Here is a 21138-nt window from a genome sequence, read left to right as displayed (position 1 = left end):
AGTTTCTTGTATCTTTCCCAAGCTTGGCGAAGAGTTTCACCATCCCGTTGTTGAAACCCAAGAATCTGACTCCACAAAAACTTTGTCTTTTTGGTGGGGAAAAACTTGATTAGGAATTTCTTTGCTAAATCATCCCAATTGTGGATTGAATTAGCTGGCTCTTTTTGCAACCATTCTCTAGCATCCCCCAATAATGAAAAGGGAAATAAGGTCAGCCTGACATAATCCTTGGAAACATTTGGATAATTGTAAGTATCTGTTATTTCCAAAAAATTTTGAATGTGCCTTTGTGGGTCTTCATGAGATAGACCAACATATTGCCCAGTGGACTGTACAGCTGTACCATGTACTGTTTAAGCTCAAAGTGACTGGTGATTTCAGGCTTCACAATGGCCTGAGTCATATTAGCAAGGTTTGGCCTTGCTGCTTCTATCATCGCACGTTCTTGATTACCTGCCATCACTGTTGGCTGTGGTTGAACTTGAATGTCCAACTCTCTTTTTGTCCTGTTTCTAGCTTCCCACTCCTTCCTTGTTCTATGAATTGTTCGTTCAATTTCAGGATCAAAAGGGAAGAGGTTGTTTGTGCTTCTACTCCTCCGCATTCAAGAGAAGATCCTGCGCAACACAAACAAAGTAGATGGAAAATTTAGGTTTTTATTAACAGCTAATAAAATCTTAAAACAGTCAAGTAGCTAATTTCAATTCCCCAGCGACGGTGCCAAAAACTTGGTGAGACCAAAACACTCACGCAAGTGTACGCGATCGACAAGTAATATAGTAGTAAGTAGAGTATCGTTCCCACGAGGAATTGTGATCAACTTATCGACTGATGTAGACTCAAACAATTATCAATTCAAGCTAAATTATCACAAAATATATAAAGAACCAATTTACAATTTACTTAGTAATTGCACAATAATTCAACACAAAATTACTACACCAATTTCACAATATGTTTATAACAAGTTGGATAAATATATTCTCGGGTCATGGACTTGCTAGAAATTATGCTACTATTTTAGATTAAAATGGATTTATTGAATTATCCGGGTTATTGATTATAGGGTTAATAATATTCATAAGAATCTTTCGAGTTCTTATGCATCTATTCAAGTTAAACTATTACCTATATGTCTATGGTATTAATATTAGCAAAAATGCATTTACAACTCCTATTTTTCAACCAAGCAAGGCAATTAAGTATAGTTCTATCTTAATTGCGAATCTTTCACCCGATGCCCAGGATCCGGATCTTGCTCTATTTGATTCTATATGCAATCAAGAATTTCGTTTTTCAAGTTTAACTCAAGATTCATAAATAATATTTCACTATTAGCTACGCAGTAAAATAATTAAAAGCAGAATCAAATAAACAACCCATAACGATAATTTCAATATCTTCAATCTAAGCTTCAAACAAAATAATTATCTAACATCCATGACCCAAGAATACTAGAGTTTTTAGCTACTCATAATCATACAAAAATCAACAATAAAAGTTTTAAACATAATATAAACAAACAATTAGAAGAAAGTTTAGAAGAACTCTTTGAATCCTTGCTCCAAGATGTTGTTCTTCTTCTCCTTTTTTAGCTCCAAGATGAAGCTACCCTTCACTTTCTCTCTCTAAAATTATTTCTTCCTCTCAAAATCTGATCTATATGTCAATAATGGAGCTTTACTTTATGTAAGTTGAGTGGATCCCCTCAGATTTCCCATTTTGCCCCCAAATAATTTATTTCCCGGACTGGACTAGCGCGGGAGCGCATGACTAGCGCATGACCCGCGCTAGTGGGGTTTCTTTCTGTCCAAAACAATTGAACTAGCGCGGGAGCGCATGACCAGTGCATGACCCGCGCTAGTGGGGTTTTCTCTTGTTAAGATGTTGCTGCTCAACTTTTCGTCATTTTACTCCATTTTTCACTTGATTACCATCATAAATCCTCATTTGTTTATTGAACTCCTGTGAGACATTAAAGTCATGATTATAGCTAATTTTTGCATTATTTGAACATTTACAATAGTAAACCATCCTTAAGTTGAGCTAAAACATAGGCTATATTAAACAATTTAGCCTATTATCAGCATACCCGACAAAGCTAAGGTCATAGTCTTGGCATGACAGTCCAAGATAGCATGGTAAGGTGATAACCAGTCCATCCCCAATATAACATCGAGGTTGACCATGTCTAGAAGCAACAAATCCACACGAGTCTCAAGACCCCCAATCACAACTACACAAGAGCGATGGACTCAATCTACCACAATAGAATCACCCACCGGTGTAGACACATAAATAGGAATACTCAATGAATCACTAGGCATGACCAGATGCGGTGCAAAATAAGATGGCACGTACGAGTATGTAGATCCTGGATCAAATAACACTGAAGCATCTTTATCACAAACCAGAACCGTACCTGTGATCACTGCATCTGAAGACTCAGCCTCAGGCCTGGCTGGAAGGGCATAACATCGGGGTTGGTCCCCACCACCCTGAACTACCTCTCTGGGACGGCCTACTGCTGGCCGGCCTCCACCTCTAGCGGCCTGTGCTCCACCTCTAGGACCTCTACCTCCACCTATAGCACCTCTACCCCCACCTCTAGCTAGCTGGGCGGTCTGTGGAACATTTGGTGCCTGAAGCATAGCACAAGAACCCTGATGCAGAGAACTACTCGAAGCTCGAGGGCAATGCCTAGCAATGTGCCTCGGGTCGCCATAAGTAAAACAAGCTCTCGGCTGCTGGGGCTGATGACCCTGAAAACCCTAAAGCGGTGGTGCACTGATAGGTGCTGGTGGTGCAGTAAAGGACTGTTGATCAGAATACTGAATTGGAGGACCACGACCACCTGAAGCACCGTGAGAAACCTGAAGAGCTGGCTGAAAGGGCCTAAGAGGATGGCTTCTACCATATGAATCTCTACCTCCAGACGAGGTACCACTGAATCTGCCTGAATAATGGGGCCTTTTATCCGACTCATGACCACCTCCAAGTGACAAAACCATCTCAACTTTGCGGGCCACATTGGCCGCCTCCTGAAAAGTGATCTCACTCCCGGCCTCCTTGGCCATCTAAAGACGAATCGGCTGAATAAGACCTTCGATAAACCTCATCACCCTCTCTCTCTCGGTAGGAAGTATGACAAGAGCATGGCGAGCTAAGTCGATGAACCTGTTCTCATACTGGGTGACCATCATGGAACCCTGCTGGAGGCGCTCAAACTGCCTCCAATAGGCCTCTCTCTGGGTGACGGGGAGAAACTTCTCCAGAAACAATACTGCAAACTGCTCCCAAGTCAAAGATGGCAACCCGGCTAGCCTAGCTAAGCAATAATCCCTCCACCAAGTCTTGGAGGATCCAGACAAGCGGAATGTAGCAAAATCGACCCCATTGGTCTTAACAATGCCCTTGTTCCTGAGAACCTCGTGACAGCTATATAGGAAATCCTGGGGATCCTCAAAAGAAGCACTGCTGAAAGTAGTAGTGAAGAGCTTGGTGAACTTATCCAGCCTCCAAAAAGCATCGGCGGACATAGCCGCTCCATCGCCGGTCTGTGCTATGGCACCCGACTGAACTGCTCCTACTAGCTGAACCACTGGAGTTTGAATCTGGGGAGCTACCTACTCCGGAGTGCGTGTAGCAGGAGTTTGAGCCCCTCCTCCAGCCTGAGAAGTGGCTGGTGCTACAGGAAGCAAACTTGCTCGGGTGACACTCTCCACGAGGCCCACCAATCGGACCACAACGTCCTAAAGAATTGAGGTAGCAAAAACCCCTCTAGGAATTGAGCTGGGCCCACCAGAACTGCTGGGGCCGGAACCTCCTCCTCAAAACCAGCCTGAGGCTCCGCCATTGGTGCTACTACTCGGGACTGAACTCTGCCCCTACAACGTAATAATTTTCCCGGCAGGGGAACAACAATATTGAAATAGTCATTCCGGCAAGGGAGAATCAGCTATAACCAATCTCACTTAGCTGGTACTCAGTTCAATTAATGAAAATGCTCAATCATAGAAGATCATTAATTAAAGCATACAAGGTGTCATTCAAGAACACAACAACTTTCAATTTAAGGCCCACGGTCATGCTGGACACCAACGTATAGATACTCGTCACCATGCCTATACGTCGTACTCAACAAGAAGCAAGTAGCAAATATGACTCAACTCCTAATCCCTAAAGCTAGGGTTAGACCAAACACTTACCTCGATGTCTTGAACACCACTCAAGTCCCAATTATAGCTTTACTCCTCGATTCCACCATCAATCCGCTCGAATCTAATCACAAGTTACTTAACTACATCAATAAGTACTAAATGAATCAACCCCAATGCATGAAAAATGAGTTTTCCAAGGTTTTACCCAAAAGTCAAAAAACACCCCCGGGCCCACGTGGTCGAAATCCGAGGTTCGGACCAAAACCTAATTACCCATTCCCCTATGAATCCAAATATATAATTTTTTTTGAAATCATTTTAGAAAAAACCTAGGTTATACCCAAAACACCCAATTTTCCCTATGAAAATCTTTGATTTGAAGTTGAAATCATGTTAAAAGATGTTAAGGAGTGAAGAAAATGAGTTAGAAATCACTTACCAACGTTTTTGGAGAAGAAAGGTTATTTGAAAAATCGCCTCTTATGTTTTTTTGTGGTTTTGAAAAGTGAAAAATAACTGAAATTCCTGTTTATTTATACCCCTCTCAGACCCCCTATGTGGACCACATCAAATGGACGGCTGCACAGGCCTCCCTGAAGACCTGCAGTTCAGCACCCTGTGCGGACCGCACATAGGCGAATGCAGCCGCACAGCTTCCATTGCGGACCGCACAAAGGCGATCGCAGCCGTGCTGGCCCCTCCACGATCGCACACGATTTCTCGTGGACCGCACTAGAGGGTTTAGAGACTGCAACTTCCTAAACCTGCAACATCTGACTTTCTAAGCCTAAGGCATCCCGGAACACACTCGAAACTCACCCGAGCCCTCGAAACTCCAACCCAAGTATACACACAACCTCAAAAACATCCTACGGACATATTCATGTAATCAAATTACCAAAGCAACATCACGAGCATTGAATTAAACCTTGAGATCAATAAAATTTCTCAAAACTCTTTTAAACATCAAATTTCTCAATTAAAGTCCGGATCACGTCAAACGACGTCCGGTTTTAACCAAATTTCATAGGAATGACTCAAGTCATATATAAGACCTGTACCGGGCGCCGGAACCAAAATACGGGCCCGATACCATTGCTTTCTAATCAGTTTTCATTTTAAATTTCCTTAAACAATTTCACTTAAAAAATTTATTTCTCGGGTTTGGGACCTCGGAATTCGATTCCGGGAATACGCCCAAGTCCCATATTTTCCTGCGAACCCTCCGAGACTGTCGAATCACAAATCCGGGTTCGTTTACCCAAAAGGTTGACCAAAGTCAAATTAACTCATTTTAAAGTCAAGACTTAACATTTTTCACAGAATTTCATATTTATACTTTTCGGCTATGCGCCCGGACTGTGCACGCGAATAGAGGCTACTCTAAATGAGGTTTCCAGGGCCTCATAGGCACAGAATTCAATTAAAAATAGGTGATGGCCCTTTGGGTCGTCACATATTCATATAGGAATGCCGCTATCCGCACATCACCAAGCAAATAAGGAGTGTTTGATAGTCTTCAAATCCCACTTGAACTTGAAGTAGCCAATGACTAACTAATCCTTTTAGGAGACAAATTGCACTACTGACTCCCACATCGTTAATATGTCCTTGCAACCCATCCTCGGCATCTATATATATAGATGCATGCTCTTTGGTTGTGACTATCAATTCGCATAATTTGCAAGCCACTTGAATATATTTTTGTGGACTCGGAAGCAATAACACGAAGGTAATTTCTTCTTCTTTTCTGGTGCCTTTCTTCCTTTATTGTCTTTTTTTCTTCTTTTTTTTTGTAGGTAAAATCGTCAAACTACGAAGTACTTTAAAAGTTCGAGACGAAGGCCATAAAAGTTCGTTCGAAGATCCTTAAAAGCTTGTGGTCAAGATCTTTAAAAGTTCACAGTGAAGACCTTTAAAAGTTCGCGGTGAAAACCTTTACAAGTTCGCAGTGAATATCTTTAAAAGTTCGCGACGAATACCTTTAAAATTTGCGGGGAAGACCCATAAAAGTTCATGCGAATATCCTTAAAAGCTCGTGGTCATGACCTTTAAATGTTTGCGGTGAATACCTTTAAAATTTGCAGCAATGAACCCATAAAAGTTCGTGCCAAGATCCTTAAAAGCTCGTGGTCAAGATCTTTAAAAGTTCACATTGAAGACCTTTAAAAGCTCGCAATGAAGACCTGTAAAAGTTCGTGAAGAATACCTTTAAAATTTGCAGGGAAGACTCATAAAAGTTCGCGCGAAGATCCTTAAAAGCACGTGGTCAAGATCTTTAAAAGTTCACTGTGAAGACCTCTAAAAGCTCGCACTGAAGACCTTTAAAAGTTCATGGTGAAGGCCCTTAAAAGTATGCAATGAAGACCTTTAAAAGCACGCGATGAAAACCTTTAAAAGTTCATGGCGAAGACACTTAAAAGCATGCAATGAAGACCTTTAAAAGTTTGTGGTGAAGACCTTTAAAAGCACGCGATGAATACTTTTAAAAGTTCGTGGCGAAGACCCTTAAAAGCAGGCGATGAAGACATTTAAAGATTCGTGGCACAGACCCTTAAAAGCAGGTGATGAAGACATTTAAAAGCACGCGATGAAGACCTTTAAAAGTTCATGGCGAAGACCCCTTAAAAGCACGCGATGAAGACCTTTAAAAGTTCGCGATGAAGACCTTTAAAAGCACGCAATGAATACTTTTAAAAGTTCATGGCGAAGGCCCTTAAAAGCAGGCGATGAAGACCTATAAAAGTTTGCGGTGAAGACTCTTAAAAGCTCATGACGAAGACGTTTAAAGATTCGTGGCAAAGACCCTTAAAAGCTCATGGTAGAAATCCTTAAAAGTTGGCAGTGGGGACCCTTTTAAGTTTTCCATGAGCACCTTTAAAAGTTCAAGACGGGCACCTTCAAAAGTTCAAAACATATGCCTTTGTAAAAGTTCGGAACAGAAACCTTATGCCTTTAAAAGTTCGAGACGAATACCATTAAAAGTTCGCAACAAAAACCTTTAAAAATCCGAATGCCTTTAAAAATTTCGAGACAAACACCTTTAAAAGTTCGCAACGAAAACCTTTAAAAATTCAAATGCCTTTAAAAGTTCGAGATGAACACCTTTAAAAGTTCACAACGAAAACCTTTAAAAATCCAAATGCCTTTAAAAGTTCGAGACGAACACCTTTAAAAGTTCGCAACGGAAACCTTTAAAACTTCAAATGCCTTTAAAGGTTCGAGACAAACACCTTTAAAAGTTCGCAATGAAAACCTTTAGAAAAGTTCGACACGGACATCCCCCCTTTTTCTTTTACGTCAGAGGCAATTTTTTTTTACTTATCCATGCTCTCTTTCAAGATTGCGATTGTTACTCTTACCCTTCTTTTTTTAGGGCAGTGAGCGGATATGAATACGAACAAACTTGAAGGTTATACGAATATGAAGACATAGCGAATCCCCGGACTTAGATGCAAATATTGTTATTATTTCAATGAAGACACCCTTTACCATAGTAGCTTGCCCCCTTTAGATCAAATGGGATCCAAGTTCAACATGAGGATGACGTTTCAACTTGATTTTACATTCATTCATACTTCATTTGAACAATAATTGGGGCAACATGTATCTCTTGAACTTATGCGACTGAACTTAGAATGAAACTCTAAGCTGCCTACGTACCTCGGTGAAGAGAATCAAGTCATACCGTAGTTCAGACCGGGTGATATTTTTTTATTTTTTTTATGTCCTAACTTTTGCTTAGACCGCCTCTTTTGAAGTTTTCAACCTAGCAGACTCTTTTTTTTATAGGGGCCGTACACAGTTTAGACTCATGCGGGTTAGGAGTATAGCAACATGCAGTTTAGGCTCGTGCATCAAGGAGCGTTGCAACTTCAAGGATAATACTTCTTTAAAAACTTGCCATTGATAGGGCCGATTCTCATGCCATCTGCATCAACCAACTTGTAAGCCCCACTTGAGTAAGCTTCTTGTATGACATATGGCCCATCCCATTTTGAAGTGAACTTCCTTACAGGTTTATGAGAAGTAATTATGGGTATTCGTACGGCAAGGACTTGATCTCCTACTTGAAAGGATCTCGGGCGAACTTTTTTATTGAAGGCACGAGACAATCGAGCTTGATAACATTCAAGACTCTGTTGAACTTCCAACAACTTCTCATCAAGAGTCTCCAACTCTGCTAATCGAAGTCGAGCATTTTCTTCATCAGTGATGCCTTCTTGAATAGCCAGTCGTAATAAAGGTATTTGACGCTCAAGTGGCAAGACGGCTTCGACTCCATAAACGAGTGATTAAGGAGTCACTTATGTTGGCGTGCAGTGAGTCGTCCTATATGCCCATAGAGCTTCTTCCATACGGTCATTCCAATCTCGTTTGGATTTGAGACGACATTCTTTAACAAGTTGCATAGTGTCTTGTTGAATGCCCCAGCTAGACCATTGGCAGCACATCGAAGAGTTACGTTGCTTGAAGCCAAAGAGCTCACAAATCTTGTTCATCAACCTATTGTCGAACAGCTTTCCATTATCCGTTATTATGTAACGGGGAATTCCAAAGCGATAGATGATGTTTACTCATATGAAACTTGCAACATTTTCCTTCTTTACATCCTTAAGAGCAACAACTTCAGCCCATTTTGAGAAGTAGTCAGTTGCAGCCAAGATGTATAGGTGCGCACTAGAGGACTTTGGTAGTGGTCCAACAACATCCAATCCCCAAGCGTCAAATAGCCAGGATGCAATAGTTGGGTGCAACACTTCAGGAGGTTGATGAATAAAATTTGCATGGAATTGACAAGCCTTGCATCTTCGAGTATAGTCCAAGCAATCTTTTACCATCGTTGGCCAATAATATCCCATCCTTTTTATATGGAAATGGAGCTTTGGTCCAGACTAGTGTGACCCACATTCCCCAGAATGCGCTTCTTGCAAAGCTTGGAGTGTTTCATCTTCCCCTAAGCATTGCAAGAATACTCCCTCAAATGTTCTTCTGTATAGAGTATCTTTGTAGTAAAGGAAGCGAGGTGCACGACGACAAATTTCAGTTATTATCCACGGATTTTCTAGAAGTATCCCATAGCACAAGTAGTCGATAATGGGTTGTCTCCATTCTTCTTTCTCGACTTCAAAAATAGCGACAAGATGCTTGAGTTCATTTTCTTCACCTTCAGCCTCATTTGGCAGCGGTACTACCCATTTTTGGCAGACAGTAACTTGCGCTTGATCAGGAAGGGTTAAAGATGAAGCTAGGGCAGCTAAAGCGTCCGCATTCTTATTTTCTTTCCTTGGCACATGCTGAATAGTCACATAATCGAGCCACCCCATTAACTTTTTAGCGTAATCATGATATGGGAATAGTTCAGGCTTCTTGACCTTGTAACTACCTAAAAACTGATGGACCATTAACTGAGAGTCACCAAAGACTTGTAATTGCAACCACTTCATTTTGACAGCCATTTCAAGCCCAAGTATTAGTGCTTGATACTCAGCAACGTTGTTAGAGAAGAGTTGCGTCAACATAAAAGAGTAGGGCATAACTTCACCTTGATAAGTGACAAATACTATACCAGCACCAGCTCCTCCGCAATGTGCAGCACCATCAAAGTACATCTTCCATGGAGGCTGAACTTCGATGACCATGGCGTCCTCATCAGGTAGTTCGTCAGTTAGCTCTCAATCATCAGGTATAGGGTAATCTGCCAAGAAATCCGCTAACTCTTATCCTTTTATAGCCTTTTGAGGTATGTACACGATTTCAAATTGTTGAAACTGGAGGTACCACCTTGCTAGTCAATCACTTAGGACAGGTTTTGACATCACGAACTTGATGGGATTCGCTCTAGAAACCAAACGAATGACATGAGCTTGAAAGTAGTGTTTCAACTTTTGGATTGAGAAGACTAGTGCCAAACATAACTTTTCAATTAGAGAATAATTCAGCTCATTTGGTGTCATCATCCTGATCAAGTAGTAAAGGGAGTTTTCTTTCCCTTCACTATTTTCTTGGGCCAGTAGTGCTCCAACAGAGCTTTCTTGTGCTGAAATGTATAGTATCAATGGCTTTCCAAGTATAGGGGCTGCCAAAACCAGAGGCTTCATCAAGTAGGATTTAATGCTCTCAAAGGCATTGCTACATACTTGGTCCCATTTGAAAGGGACACCTTTCTTCATAAGGCGACTGAATGGTTGGCATCGCCCAGCTAGGTTTGAGATGAATCTCCTTATGTATGCTAGCTTCCCTTGCAGACTTTTCAATTCATGAATATTCTGAGGCTCAGGCATTTTCAAGATTGCATCTATTTTGGATTGATCAATTTCAATCCCTCGATGTAAAACAATGAAACCAAGGAAATTCCCGGAAGTAACTCCAAATGCGTATTTTAATGGATTCATCCTAAGTTGGTACCTCCGAAGCAACTCAAACACCATTCTTATGTCTTTCAAGTGGTCGCCCTTCTCTCTTGATTTTACCACCAAGTCGTCAACATAGAATTCGACATTCTTGTGGAGAAGATCATCAAAAATATTTTGCATAGCTCTTTGGCTAGTAGCACCAGCGTTCTTCAAGCCAAAAGGCATTACCTTGTAGCAATAAATACCCTTAGGGGTGTGGAATGCAGTAAGCTTTTTATCTTTTGGTGCCATGCGAATTTGGTTATAGCCTGATGAACCATCCATAAATGACATTGCCTCGTACCCAGTAATAGCATCAATCATCAGTTATGGAATGGAAAATGGGAACTCATCTTTGGACATGCATTGTTAAGATCCCTAAAGTCAACACACACTCGAATCTGGCCATTTTTCTTCCTTATAGGGACAATACTTGAAACCCATGTTGGGTATTTAACTTCATGAATAAAGCCAGCTTCGATGAGTTTGTTAACTTCAGTTTCAATCAAGGGAACCAAGTCTGGCCTAAACGCCTTTGAGCTTGTTTAACAGGGCGAACACCATTTTTGACTGCAAGGTGATGAACTACTACTTTCGGGTCCAAGCCAGACATTTCTTTGTAACTCCAAGCGAAGACGTCCCTGAACTCCTTGAGTAACTTAATATAAGTGCTTTCTTCATCAACTTCTAGTAAAGCACTTAGGTAGGTGGGTCTTGGTTCTTCATCAGTGCCAAGGTTAACTTCCTTTAAGGCATCAATCGTTACCTTCAACCCTAGTTTTGGAGGAGCATCATTTGCATCTTCATCTTCTTGAGGGTCCCCATCGTCGAAGGATATATGATAACATGGTGAAACATCGTCCAATTTCTCCTCATCCTCCATTAGAGATAAAACACCATGCTCGTCTTATGCAGTAACATGATACGAAGAACCCACACTTTCTTCATCTTCATCACGTTCTTTAGTGTAGACCACAGTGTATGGCTTCACTTTCAGTACTTCACCACACGAAACCATGACTTTTGTTTGTCGATTCATTCTAGAAGGAACCAAACATTGGAAATCTTTAGAGATCTTGTGAATTTTGGGTGAAGCGGGTGTTCTTGTATTTCGATAATTTCTCTAGAACTTATTCCCCTTCTTAAAGAGGGGCAGCTGTGAGCACGTGATTTTTGTTTCGCACGACAATCGCTCCAAAAGAAATAAAAAATAATAATAATTGGCCCTGCTGTACAATTTTTGGATTTTTACATGGCACTTCGTTAATTGTTTATGACTTTGGCCCATTTTTACTTTATTAAAACAAAATACAAAAATGTGTGTGTCATGCATAATTCGAACCGTAATCCGGTCGTTAAATAGAAAATCATAAACAAGCATCTTCGTCCGTGATTTTATTTTGTTTGATTTTACCTGTTTTGAAATATTTTAGTGTGTGTGCAAATAATTGTATTGAGTGTGTATTTAATTTTAATTTGATTTTTGCTTAGTTTTGTTTTTAAAATAAATAAGAAAAAAGAAATAAAAATAATAAAAGATCCCTTCTTCTTCCGGATTGGGCCAATTTATTAAAATTGGCCCAAACAAACAATGCACAAAAACCAGGCCTACCCGGTCCAGTCCCAGCTAAACACCAGAGCGTCCAAACGACGTCGTGTTAATCCAGGTCGATCTGGGCCGTTGATCTCAAATTGATCAACGGTCAAGATCGATTCCCCACAACCCACTGAGGAACCCGACCCGTTGCCACCCGGACCAACCCAAACCCTTTACCCTCGAAACGACACCGTTCCACTTAAGCCCTCGGATCCAGACCGTAGATCTAGATTGATCTAACGGCTGAGATCAACCCACCCATTCCATATATAAGCCCTTTAACCTTACCCTGCCCCCCATCTGATACCCCAGCTCCCGTCTTCACCATCTCCCCCATCAAACCCTAGAGCCGCCCCTGTATCCTTCACCATGAAAACCGGCGGCACGGACGCCGGTGACCTCGCCCTTAACACCATAGAACCCCCGTGCCGTCCTAAACCCAAATCTACCAACCACACACCTCGAATCCTATCCCACCTTCTCGAATCTTCATTTGAAGATTCGAGTCGGAACCTAATCTACACCGATCTGCCTTAAATTCATACCAGACACTCCCCAGACCCCCCTCGTGACCAAACCATACTTGGTTTGGTCCGAATCTGACCAGGGAAGCATGAATCCCGGATCTAGTTTTCGAACCTTAGGGTTCCTCGTCACTGGTCCGTTGTTTTGTTCAAACCAAAGGATTAAGGTCTAATGGACCTTAATCGAAGTGTTTCTCACCTGAGAAACACTTCGATTAAAGCCCGTTCAGCCTTAAGAAAGGTCTGTCCAAATCCGAGTTCAAGACTTTTGATTTTTCGAGTTTTAAGGTGAGTTTGCTTTCTTTCCTTTACTTGTTTTAGTCCGTGTGATTTGTTTTAAAAGCTGTTCATGATTGTTGAAGTCTGTTTTGTTTTGAGTTTCTATTAACTGTGTCCTGTCCACTTTGCCTGAACCTTTGTTGTTTGATTGAGTGTCTTTTTCTACTTGTCCTGATAGTGTGTATGTATGTATTTGTTGTGCAATTAGTTGAATTCCAAATTTGTACTGATTAACTGATTCCTCGAAGCACAATTCTGCTCAGTCAATATAATGCTAACCTTGTGTGATACTATTAAATGTCGGATTTTTGGCTACGATTGTATGTGTTATAACTAATATAGTCGAGTCGACATGTGTCGTCAATTAGTTTCAACTGTCTGAACAAAAATAAATCGATTTGCTTCTGTTGAACATTACCTGAATCAATTAAGAACCAACTTCAGTTACTTATAGTTGTTAATATGATTTCAGAAACCTAAGGCTTGGTCTGTAATTGAAATCTGAGTTGATGGCATGTGCACTTGTGCACAGCATGTGCATTGTGCACAGCCTGTTTCTTGGATAAAAGGGCTTTTGATTTAAAAATGGTTTGACAGCATATGCTGTCAGATATATTCTACTGCCCATACTTTGCTTTAGTTTAAGAAGTATTAAACCTTTTAAAGGTTAAATCTGCCAGGGAATGTTGATGGGGGTTAATACTTAAATAACTAAGTGGAACTGAAAAGAAGAGGGCACATGGGAGGGATGTTCTTTTGGGGTCTAACAGGCTGTTAAAGGGCTGAGGTTTAGGCTTATAAAAGGGGAGTTGGAAATACATACAGAGGGGGACAGACCTAAGAGAGGGGAGGAGAAAAATACACACACATTGTGAGTAGATAAGAGAAAAGGGGAGAGCTGATAGAGATACACAGATAGAGACAGAGAGAGAGGCACACGGTGAGGAATAATTTGAAAGAAAGAAAGGGTGACACACGTTGAAAGATATACACACACACACATAGAAACAGACATTGACAAGAACAGAGTGATTTGAGGAGAGAACATTTTGAGAATTAAAGTGAGGAAAACAGAAAACTGGAAAAGAATTATCTTTGATGACACAGACAGGTAGGACTAGAAATTACATCTTTTGATTGCTGTCTTGATTTCACTAGTCTTGACCTGTTTGTGCAGCATTGATTTCTTCCAAATCCCAGCTGAGTCTGCTTGGTTGTTGTTGTTTTACTCGAAGACTTGCTCTAGTTGAGTATTCCCAGTTGAGGTGTTGATCCCATCCCAATTGTTTTGTGATTTGTTGCTGCTGCCCTACTGCTGTTTGCTGTTGTTGCTGCTATTCTGTCCTGCTGCTACTGTTAATTCTGTTTCTTTGCTGCTGCTGATTTCCTCATCTTCTTCCTCTTCTCCTTTGCATTTTCAGTATTTCCAGGTACACATCTCAAGTCTCACATTGGTGTAGCTGATTGTAATATTGAAAAGCATGAATAGAAAGAGTTGAAGGAGTCACAATCACTTGTTATTCATGAATGTTGTTAAGTTGTGTGAATTTTAGTTTATAGCTAATAGAGAATACATTGTGAGTTTGTAGTTAAGTAAATTTTATGTTAATCTGAAACTGTGGTATTTGATTCGTTTAGTAGCATACAGGATGTAAACACAATCCATGGAATGTGATACTATTTATACAATTGTTAAACTTAAACTCATTCTTTAGCATGCTTGAATTGGTAGGGGCAAATAGCTGTTAAATCTAGCCAGATATAATACAGTTTTGAATCATCCAGTTTCGATTTCTTTAGGCAGTTTATAGGACTAGTTTTGAACATCATCAGTAACATCTTTTAATAAGGAACTCCATTAATCCTGTTTAAGCAATTTGGTTTGAATTTGACTTAAGGACGTCGTTCGGATTAAGTATTGCATTTCATCAATCTCATATGTAATTTCTTTGTTCAACCAAAGCATGTCCGTAAGGTATGACGTCTTTTCACTTTATAAGTAATTAATCAGAAATTGATAGGAGTCCGGTTTAGGCCAAAGCATATACTTCAATTAGCATACATTTTTCTTCTTCTATTTCTGGAAACAAATAATAGAAATGTAGTCACTTTAGGATATCCTCTTCTAAAATAATGAGACGAGCCTCTCTAAATAAAAATGCAAATTGCGGGGCCCTCGATGATTAACCATAATAAATACTTAGAATTTGGGATGGACTGTTTAGTGAATTCCACTGCCTTCCCCAAAGATAATAACGTGTTAGATTCTTTAGGCGCGACATTAATTAAATTACATTCTTAAATTTGGGTGCGCATTTATGTGACCCAAATTCAAATCTCAACGGAGTCGAAATGTGTTAACAACTACGGGTGCATTGATTGTGACGTGGTTCGAGATGCATTTTCACGACGTTGCAATTCTATAAAAATAAATGATAATAATAAAAGCGGTTTAAACTTAATAAAAGCACATAAGTCACAACATGTATTTAAATCAGATATTTAGCCATTATAACAATTTAAGCGACCATGCTAGAACCACGGGATTCGAGGGTGCCTAACACCTTCCCTCGGGTCAACAGAATTCCTTACTTAGAATTTCTGGTTCGCAGACTTCATTTGGAAAAGTCGAAAATTTCCTCGATTTGGGATTCAAGATAAACCGGTGACTTGGGACACCAAGAGCCAAACCTTTCCCAAGTGGCGACTCTGAATTAAATAAATAATCCCATTTCGAATATTGTCACTTAAATTGGAAAAACTCCACCCGCGCATTTTTAACCCTTCGGGGCCAGGCGCGCAAAAAGGAGGTGTGACAGCTCTGGCGACTCCGCTGGGGATGAAACCCAGAACCACTGGTTCAGGGTTCAAGAATTCGAGCTTAGAATAATTGTTATATTTGGCTTTATTATCTGATCTTTATTACATGTTTTTGCATAACGTGCTAAATGTTGTCTTTTACCGCTTTGATATTATCTGAACTGTATATAAACTGTGCCGAAACCCTTCTCTTCTTACCTCCGGGGAGAAGCTCGCTGGTCGAGACTCCCTATTCTGTTAGTGTCAATACCTGAAATAAGAAAGAGGTCGGACAAGTTACAAAGCCGGACGATCTCGCGGGTCCCCGGTACGTAGCCCCCTCCTCGACTCGAGTTGTCCGCTCGGGTACACAGTCTAGAACAAATGCTCAGGTTATAAACCTAGTATAACGAAACTTCATGCCGGATCCCTAGCAGGAACGCTTATTTGCATCATGTTGCATTTGACTTAGGGGACTCAACACAGGGGTTGGGTCCGTCTAGGACAGGCAACCTGAAATGAAAAGACCATCCTGCTGCATCCTATTTGTTTTGTGCATTTATTTGCTTCAGTTCCGCATGCTGACCGGTTTTAAGAAAAAAAAAGGGAAAAAATAGCAGCGTATGGAGATAATTACTTCTTTTGGAAAAACCAATGTCCGAGTAGTGTCGAAACCTCGCCGGAATTCCTTCTAAAATATATATATATAAAAGAGATTGTCTTCTAGTTTGATTTTTAAAAAAAATAATATAAAAATTTTCTTTTTATCAACTTCCAAAATCAAAAAAAAAGAAGGTATTTATTTTAAAAGTAAAAAAAAAACGGAAATTCATAATTCAAAAAATGTGATCTCTTTTGTAGTACCCCTTTGTAAATTCAGACTAATAGTCCAAATATTTCCTAAAAAAAAATAATAATAAAATTTTCTTTAGTCTTTATCTCTTTGCAAAAGAAAAATATAATAAAAATACGTATTCTTGATTTTTAGGCTTATTTGATTTTTTCTATTCTTGATATCCCCGAACTACGCCGGTTTGATTCTCACCGGATGTGAGATACGTAGGCAACCCTCGTCGGGTTCAACCCCCATTTTTGCTAAAATAGCCAAAATCAATAAATAAATAAAAAATGCGTTTCAAACTTTTTAAAAAAAAAAGAGTCGTAAATAAATCGGGTGACGCTGTTTTGTCATAAATAGCCGAATGTTCCCGAAAGGGACGCCGGACGGCTGACTTTGCATAAATAGCCATCTTTGGGTCTTGTTTAGCATTTTTATCCAGTAGACCCACACAGCCTTAAAATCTTCGTCCCCGAAGTGTTTAAAGGCCGTGTTCAAAACTTGATCCCCTCTGTAAAATATTTTGAGTCAGTTCGTTTTGTTAAAATCACCTTAATAAATGTGCAGGATGAGCACGATGCAAAATGAACATTTTTCAATAATGACCAAAATCCCTGTCAAGTTACGACTATGGTGGAATGATCTAGGTGTTGAAGGACAAAATGAGGTTAAGAAATATCGAAAAGGTCTTGTGGGTTTATTGGAAATCCAGCCTCGGGGAGATATCATAAGGGCTTTGGTTACCTATTGGGACCCAGCGCACAATGTTTTCCATTTCTCTGATTTTGAACTTACCCCGACTTTGGAAGAAATGGCCGGATACATCGGGAATACTGAACTTCCCTTGAGGGAAAAATACTTGGTCTCCCCAAGAATCGTCACGATACATCGGTTCCTAGATTCACTGAAGATACCTAGAACAGTCCACAACCCGGATCTGGCAGCCGGATTTTGTACTCCATGTTTCATATATGATAGGTACGGTCACGAGGGGGGATTCAATAATCCAATCAACAAACTGTGCAACAAAGGGTTTCGTCAGAAGTGGGACAAGCACAGACGGGTAGCATTCATGATGATGTTCCTGGGCCTTCTGGTATTTCCAAGGAAAGACGGAAACATTGATTTGAAGATATCCGGGGTCGTCAGCACTTTACTCACGCAAAGTGACAGTACTCTCGCGCCTATGGTGGTATCTGACATCTTTCGAGCTCTTACAGCTTGTAAAGCTGGGGGAAATTTCTTCGAAGGTTGTAACTTGCTCCTACAGATATGGATGACCGAGCACCTCTACCATCATTCCGAGATTTTGAGCCATGGTTCCCCGGAAAAGACCTGCATAGAAGAATCTTACACGAGAACCAAAGAGATCATTTTGCCCAAAGGAGTCTTGGCATGGACTTCATTCTTTCAAGCTCTTACGGCCAGCCAAATACAATGGACATTGGGATGGTTGCCTGTTGATGAGATCCTATATATGTCTGCAGTTAAAACTCATTTCTTACTGATGGGGCTTAAGAGCATTCAACCTTACGCACCCTGCCGAGTTTTGAGACAGTTCGGAAGATGCCAGACAGTACCTCATGAGGAAGATCTTAGCATTCAAGCAGTTGAAATAAGTCCTAACGGACAATTCCCAGAAGCGAAGATTCGCCAAATCTGGAGTGAGTGTCAATATTTGAAATCAGATACTTGCGTGCGGGATCGAGCCAAAGGAGAGACGGCGCCAGGTTACCTTGCATGGTATAGAAGGGAACTTGAGCATGAAAGGCCAGCTAAGAGACCCTACATCCGGAATTTCACCGAATCATCGCAAAGACAGTGGGATTGGTTAGCGAAGGAAAGAGGCTATTGCGCCGAAATCAGCAGGTTAAAGCAACAAGTGGGAAGCTTGAAATATGAGCACAACATACAAGTTGCTACCAATCTGGGAGAGCGGAACAGGTTGATTCAGGAAAACGAAATGCTCAGAGCCCAGATCAAACAGATAAGGGTAGATGCGGATAAACAGCCAAGGCGTCGATCAGACGAGCAGCTGATAAAAAGGCTAAAAAGTGAAATCAGGGAATGGCAAGATGGTTTGGAGAAATCTGAAAACGCCATAGCAGAACTCAGGGCACAACGGGATACAAGGGCAGATGAGCATCGCCGATACCTGAATCAATTGGAAGGCGACCACGAGAAGACTGTTGCTAAAATGAAGAGAGAGATGGCTACACTTGAGATCAAAGTAGCTAATCAGGCCAAGGATTTCCAAATTGAGAGCAGATACTGGTACGACTCAATAGCCCAGATAAAGTTGGAAGTACGGCGACTGAAGCATCAGCATATACAGGATGCTCAAGTATTCAAGATATGTAGCGATCAGATAAAACGCCTACTCGTAGAGAAAAAGCAAACCAGAGATAGGATCAAGGCCATTGCCCATGCCATCACCAGACGATGTCTACGATGTGAGAACATGTCCAGCGTTACCGTCCTCTCGGCAGTAATGGGTTATGTCAAGCAGACTATGCATGAGCTGGAGCAACTTGAGAGGGATCTCACGCCTAGGACCGCGGTGAGGCCGAACGATGCCCCGCGGACACCAATTTTCAAAACCATAATGCACTCATAGGTCAAATCTGTATCTTAGCATCTTCTGCTTGTTTTTCCCATCAGGGTGATTTTTAGTCTATTTTGAGTCTAGGTTTATTTTCAAAGTTCGCTTTTTCTTTTGCAAAATGTAGTTTGTAATATAGCATTTCAACAATAAAGAGGTTGCTTCTTTTACGATCATTTGTGTTTTTCGAACTACGTAATGATCTGATTCACGTAGGCATCGTGATACGTAGGCAATCCTCATCGGATCCGGTCGCATTTCTTTTACTGCAAAATAAAAAAAAATAAAAATAAAAATAATAATAAAAAAAAAAACAAAAAAAAAAGAAAAAAAAAGGGAAAAACTAATAAGAGGAAAATGCCGGAATGATGGATGCTCTCGTAGCAAACATATAGTAATCCACTTAACTGTATAGGTGCATCATGCCCAACGTGAGATTAACTATCTGTTATTTGCTACAAATTAACCGTGCGTTTGTCGTTGAGCATCCAGGGTTTTTGAAAAGACGGTTGGTTTGGTGAAAGTCTGGCCTCGCACTCATACTTCACGAGGTCAAGGAGAAGTGTTCAACTACCTATTGTTGGGACCAGAAGCAGTACTCACACTTACTTCACCAGGTCAAAAGGAAGTGTGGAAATGTCTTCAGAAATTCCATTGCAAACAATCCCTGTTTCCGAAGAAAGCTCGATCTCAGCCGTCCTCACACCTGAATCCGCAACTGCAGAGGAAAATAGAATCCTACGGCTCCGCATGTTGGAAATGCTGGACGATTGGAATAATGGGAAAGAGCCACCAAGTGTCGTCCCCGGATTCCCTGAATTATTCTCCAGGTCAAGTGGGACTTCTAATGTCCCCATAAATTATCCTGCTACCCCATTCGGGTACCCAGCCACCTCAGCCTTCTCTGCTGGATCACCTTCTGAGCCTCATCCCTGAATGTCGGCCGCTGATGCAAGCATGAACATCTTTACTGCATCGCCTTGCCCGATCACGGCACAGCCTGCCACGTACAAGCCAATCGTTGACTCATCCTCCTTTACATTCCAAGCACCATCATTCTCAATGGAACCAACTAGGTTCGCTACCAGTACTAATCCTCTACCGCCTCAGTGCGAGCTTGCACCTGGGCAGGATCAGAACCCCAGAATTGCAGAACAAAATGAGATTGCCAAGAGAATGAGAAGCCTTGAACAAAGTTTGAAGAATATGAAAGGATTGAGCGGACAAAAGAGTGTCTCTTACGCCGACCTGTACATGTTCCCTCACGTGCACCTGCCAACGGGTTTCAAGACCCCAAAGTTCGAGAAATACGATGGGCACGGTGACCCCATTGCACATCTTAAGAAATACTGCAACCAATTACGGGGAACCGGCGGAAAAGAAGAACTGCTGATGGCGTATTTTGGGGAAAGTCTAATAGGGATAGCTTCGGAATGGTATATGGATCACGAAATGTCCCGATGGCATATATGGGATGATCTCGCCAGAGATTTTGTAAAACAATTCTAGTATAACATCGACATTGCGCCAGACCGAAACTCTCTGTCGAATTTGAAGAAGAAACCTTCGGAAAGCTTCAGAGAATATGCTATTAAGTGGCGTGAACAGGCGTCGAGAGTGAAGCCTCCCATGGATGAAGTGGAAATGGTCACTACCTTTCTCCAGGCTCAAGAGTCTGACTATTTCCAAAACATGATGTCAGCCATGGGTAAGCCATTCGCGGAAGCAATCAAGATTGGAGAGATGGTGGAAAATGGTTTGAAAACAGGTAGGATTCTGAGTCAAGCAGCCATAAGGGCGACCTCCCAGGCCGTCCAAAGCGGGTCTGGAGGAACGACAAGGGGGAAGAAGAAGGAAGAAACGACTATGGCAGCCTCGGAAGCAAGGGAGTATCGTCATCCCAGGCCCCATTTTCCAGAAAGAGCCCCACAACACTACTACCCC

At 41.2% G+C, this 21138-nt stretch overlaps 1 protein-coding gene across 1 annotated transcript; it reads right to left on the bottom strand.

The window, feature by feature from the left end:
* Window positions 1-9225: 9225 nt before the first annotated feature.
* On the bottom strand, window positions 9226-9802 carry LOC142172453 (uncharacterized). Its single transcript, XM_075236070.1, has 2 exons — window positions 9371-9802; window positions 9226-9285 (listed from the first exon to the last, which is right to left on the bottom strand). The coding sequence occupies exons 1-2, from the start codon at window positions 9800-9802 to the stop codon at window positions 9226-9228; spliced, it is 492 nt and encodes a 163-aa protein (XP_075092171.1).
* Between the last annotated feature and the right edge of the window lie 11336 nt (window positions 9803-21138).

The sequence above is a fragment of the Nicotiana tabacum genome, chromosome 18, assembly GCF_000715075.1.
Source record: "Nicotiana tabacum cultivar K326 chromosome 18, ASM71507v2, whole genome shotgun sequence".
Classification (NCBI taxonomy): domain Eukaryota; kingdom Viridiplantae; phylum Streptophyta; class Magnoliopsida; order Solanales; family Solanaceae; genus Nicotiana; species Nicotiana tabacum.
This window is presented reverse-complemented; position numbering and strand designations above follow the sequence as displayed.

Coding starts and splice junctions, on each gene's coding strand:
- LOC142172453 (XM_075236070.1), bottom strand. CDS start 9,802: ATGGTCATCGAAGTTCAGCCTCCATGGAAGATGTACTTTGATGGTGCT. Junction 9,286..9,370: donor CTGATCAAGCGCAAGTTACT/GTCTGCCAAAAA, acceptor CTATTTTTGAAG/TCGAGAAAGAAGAATGGAGA.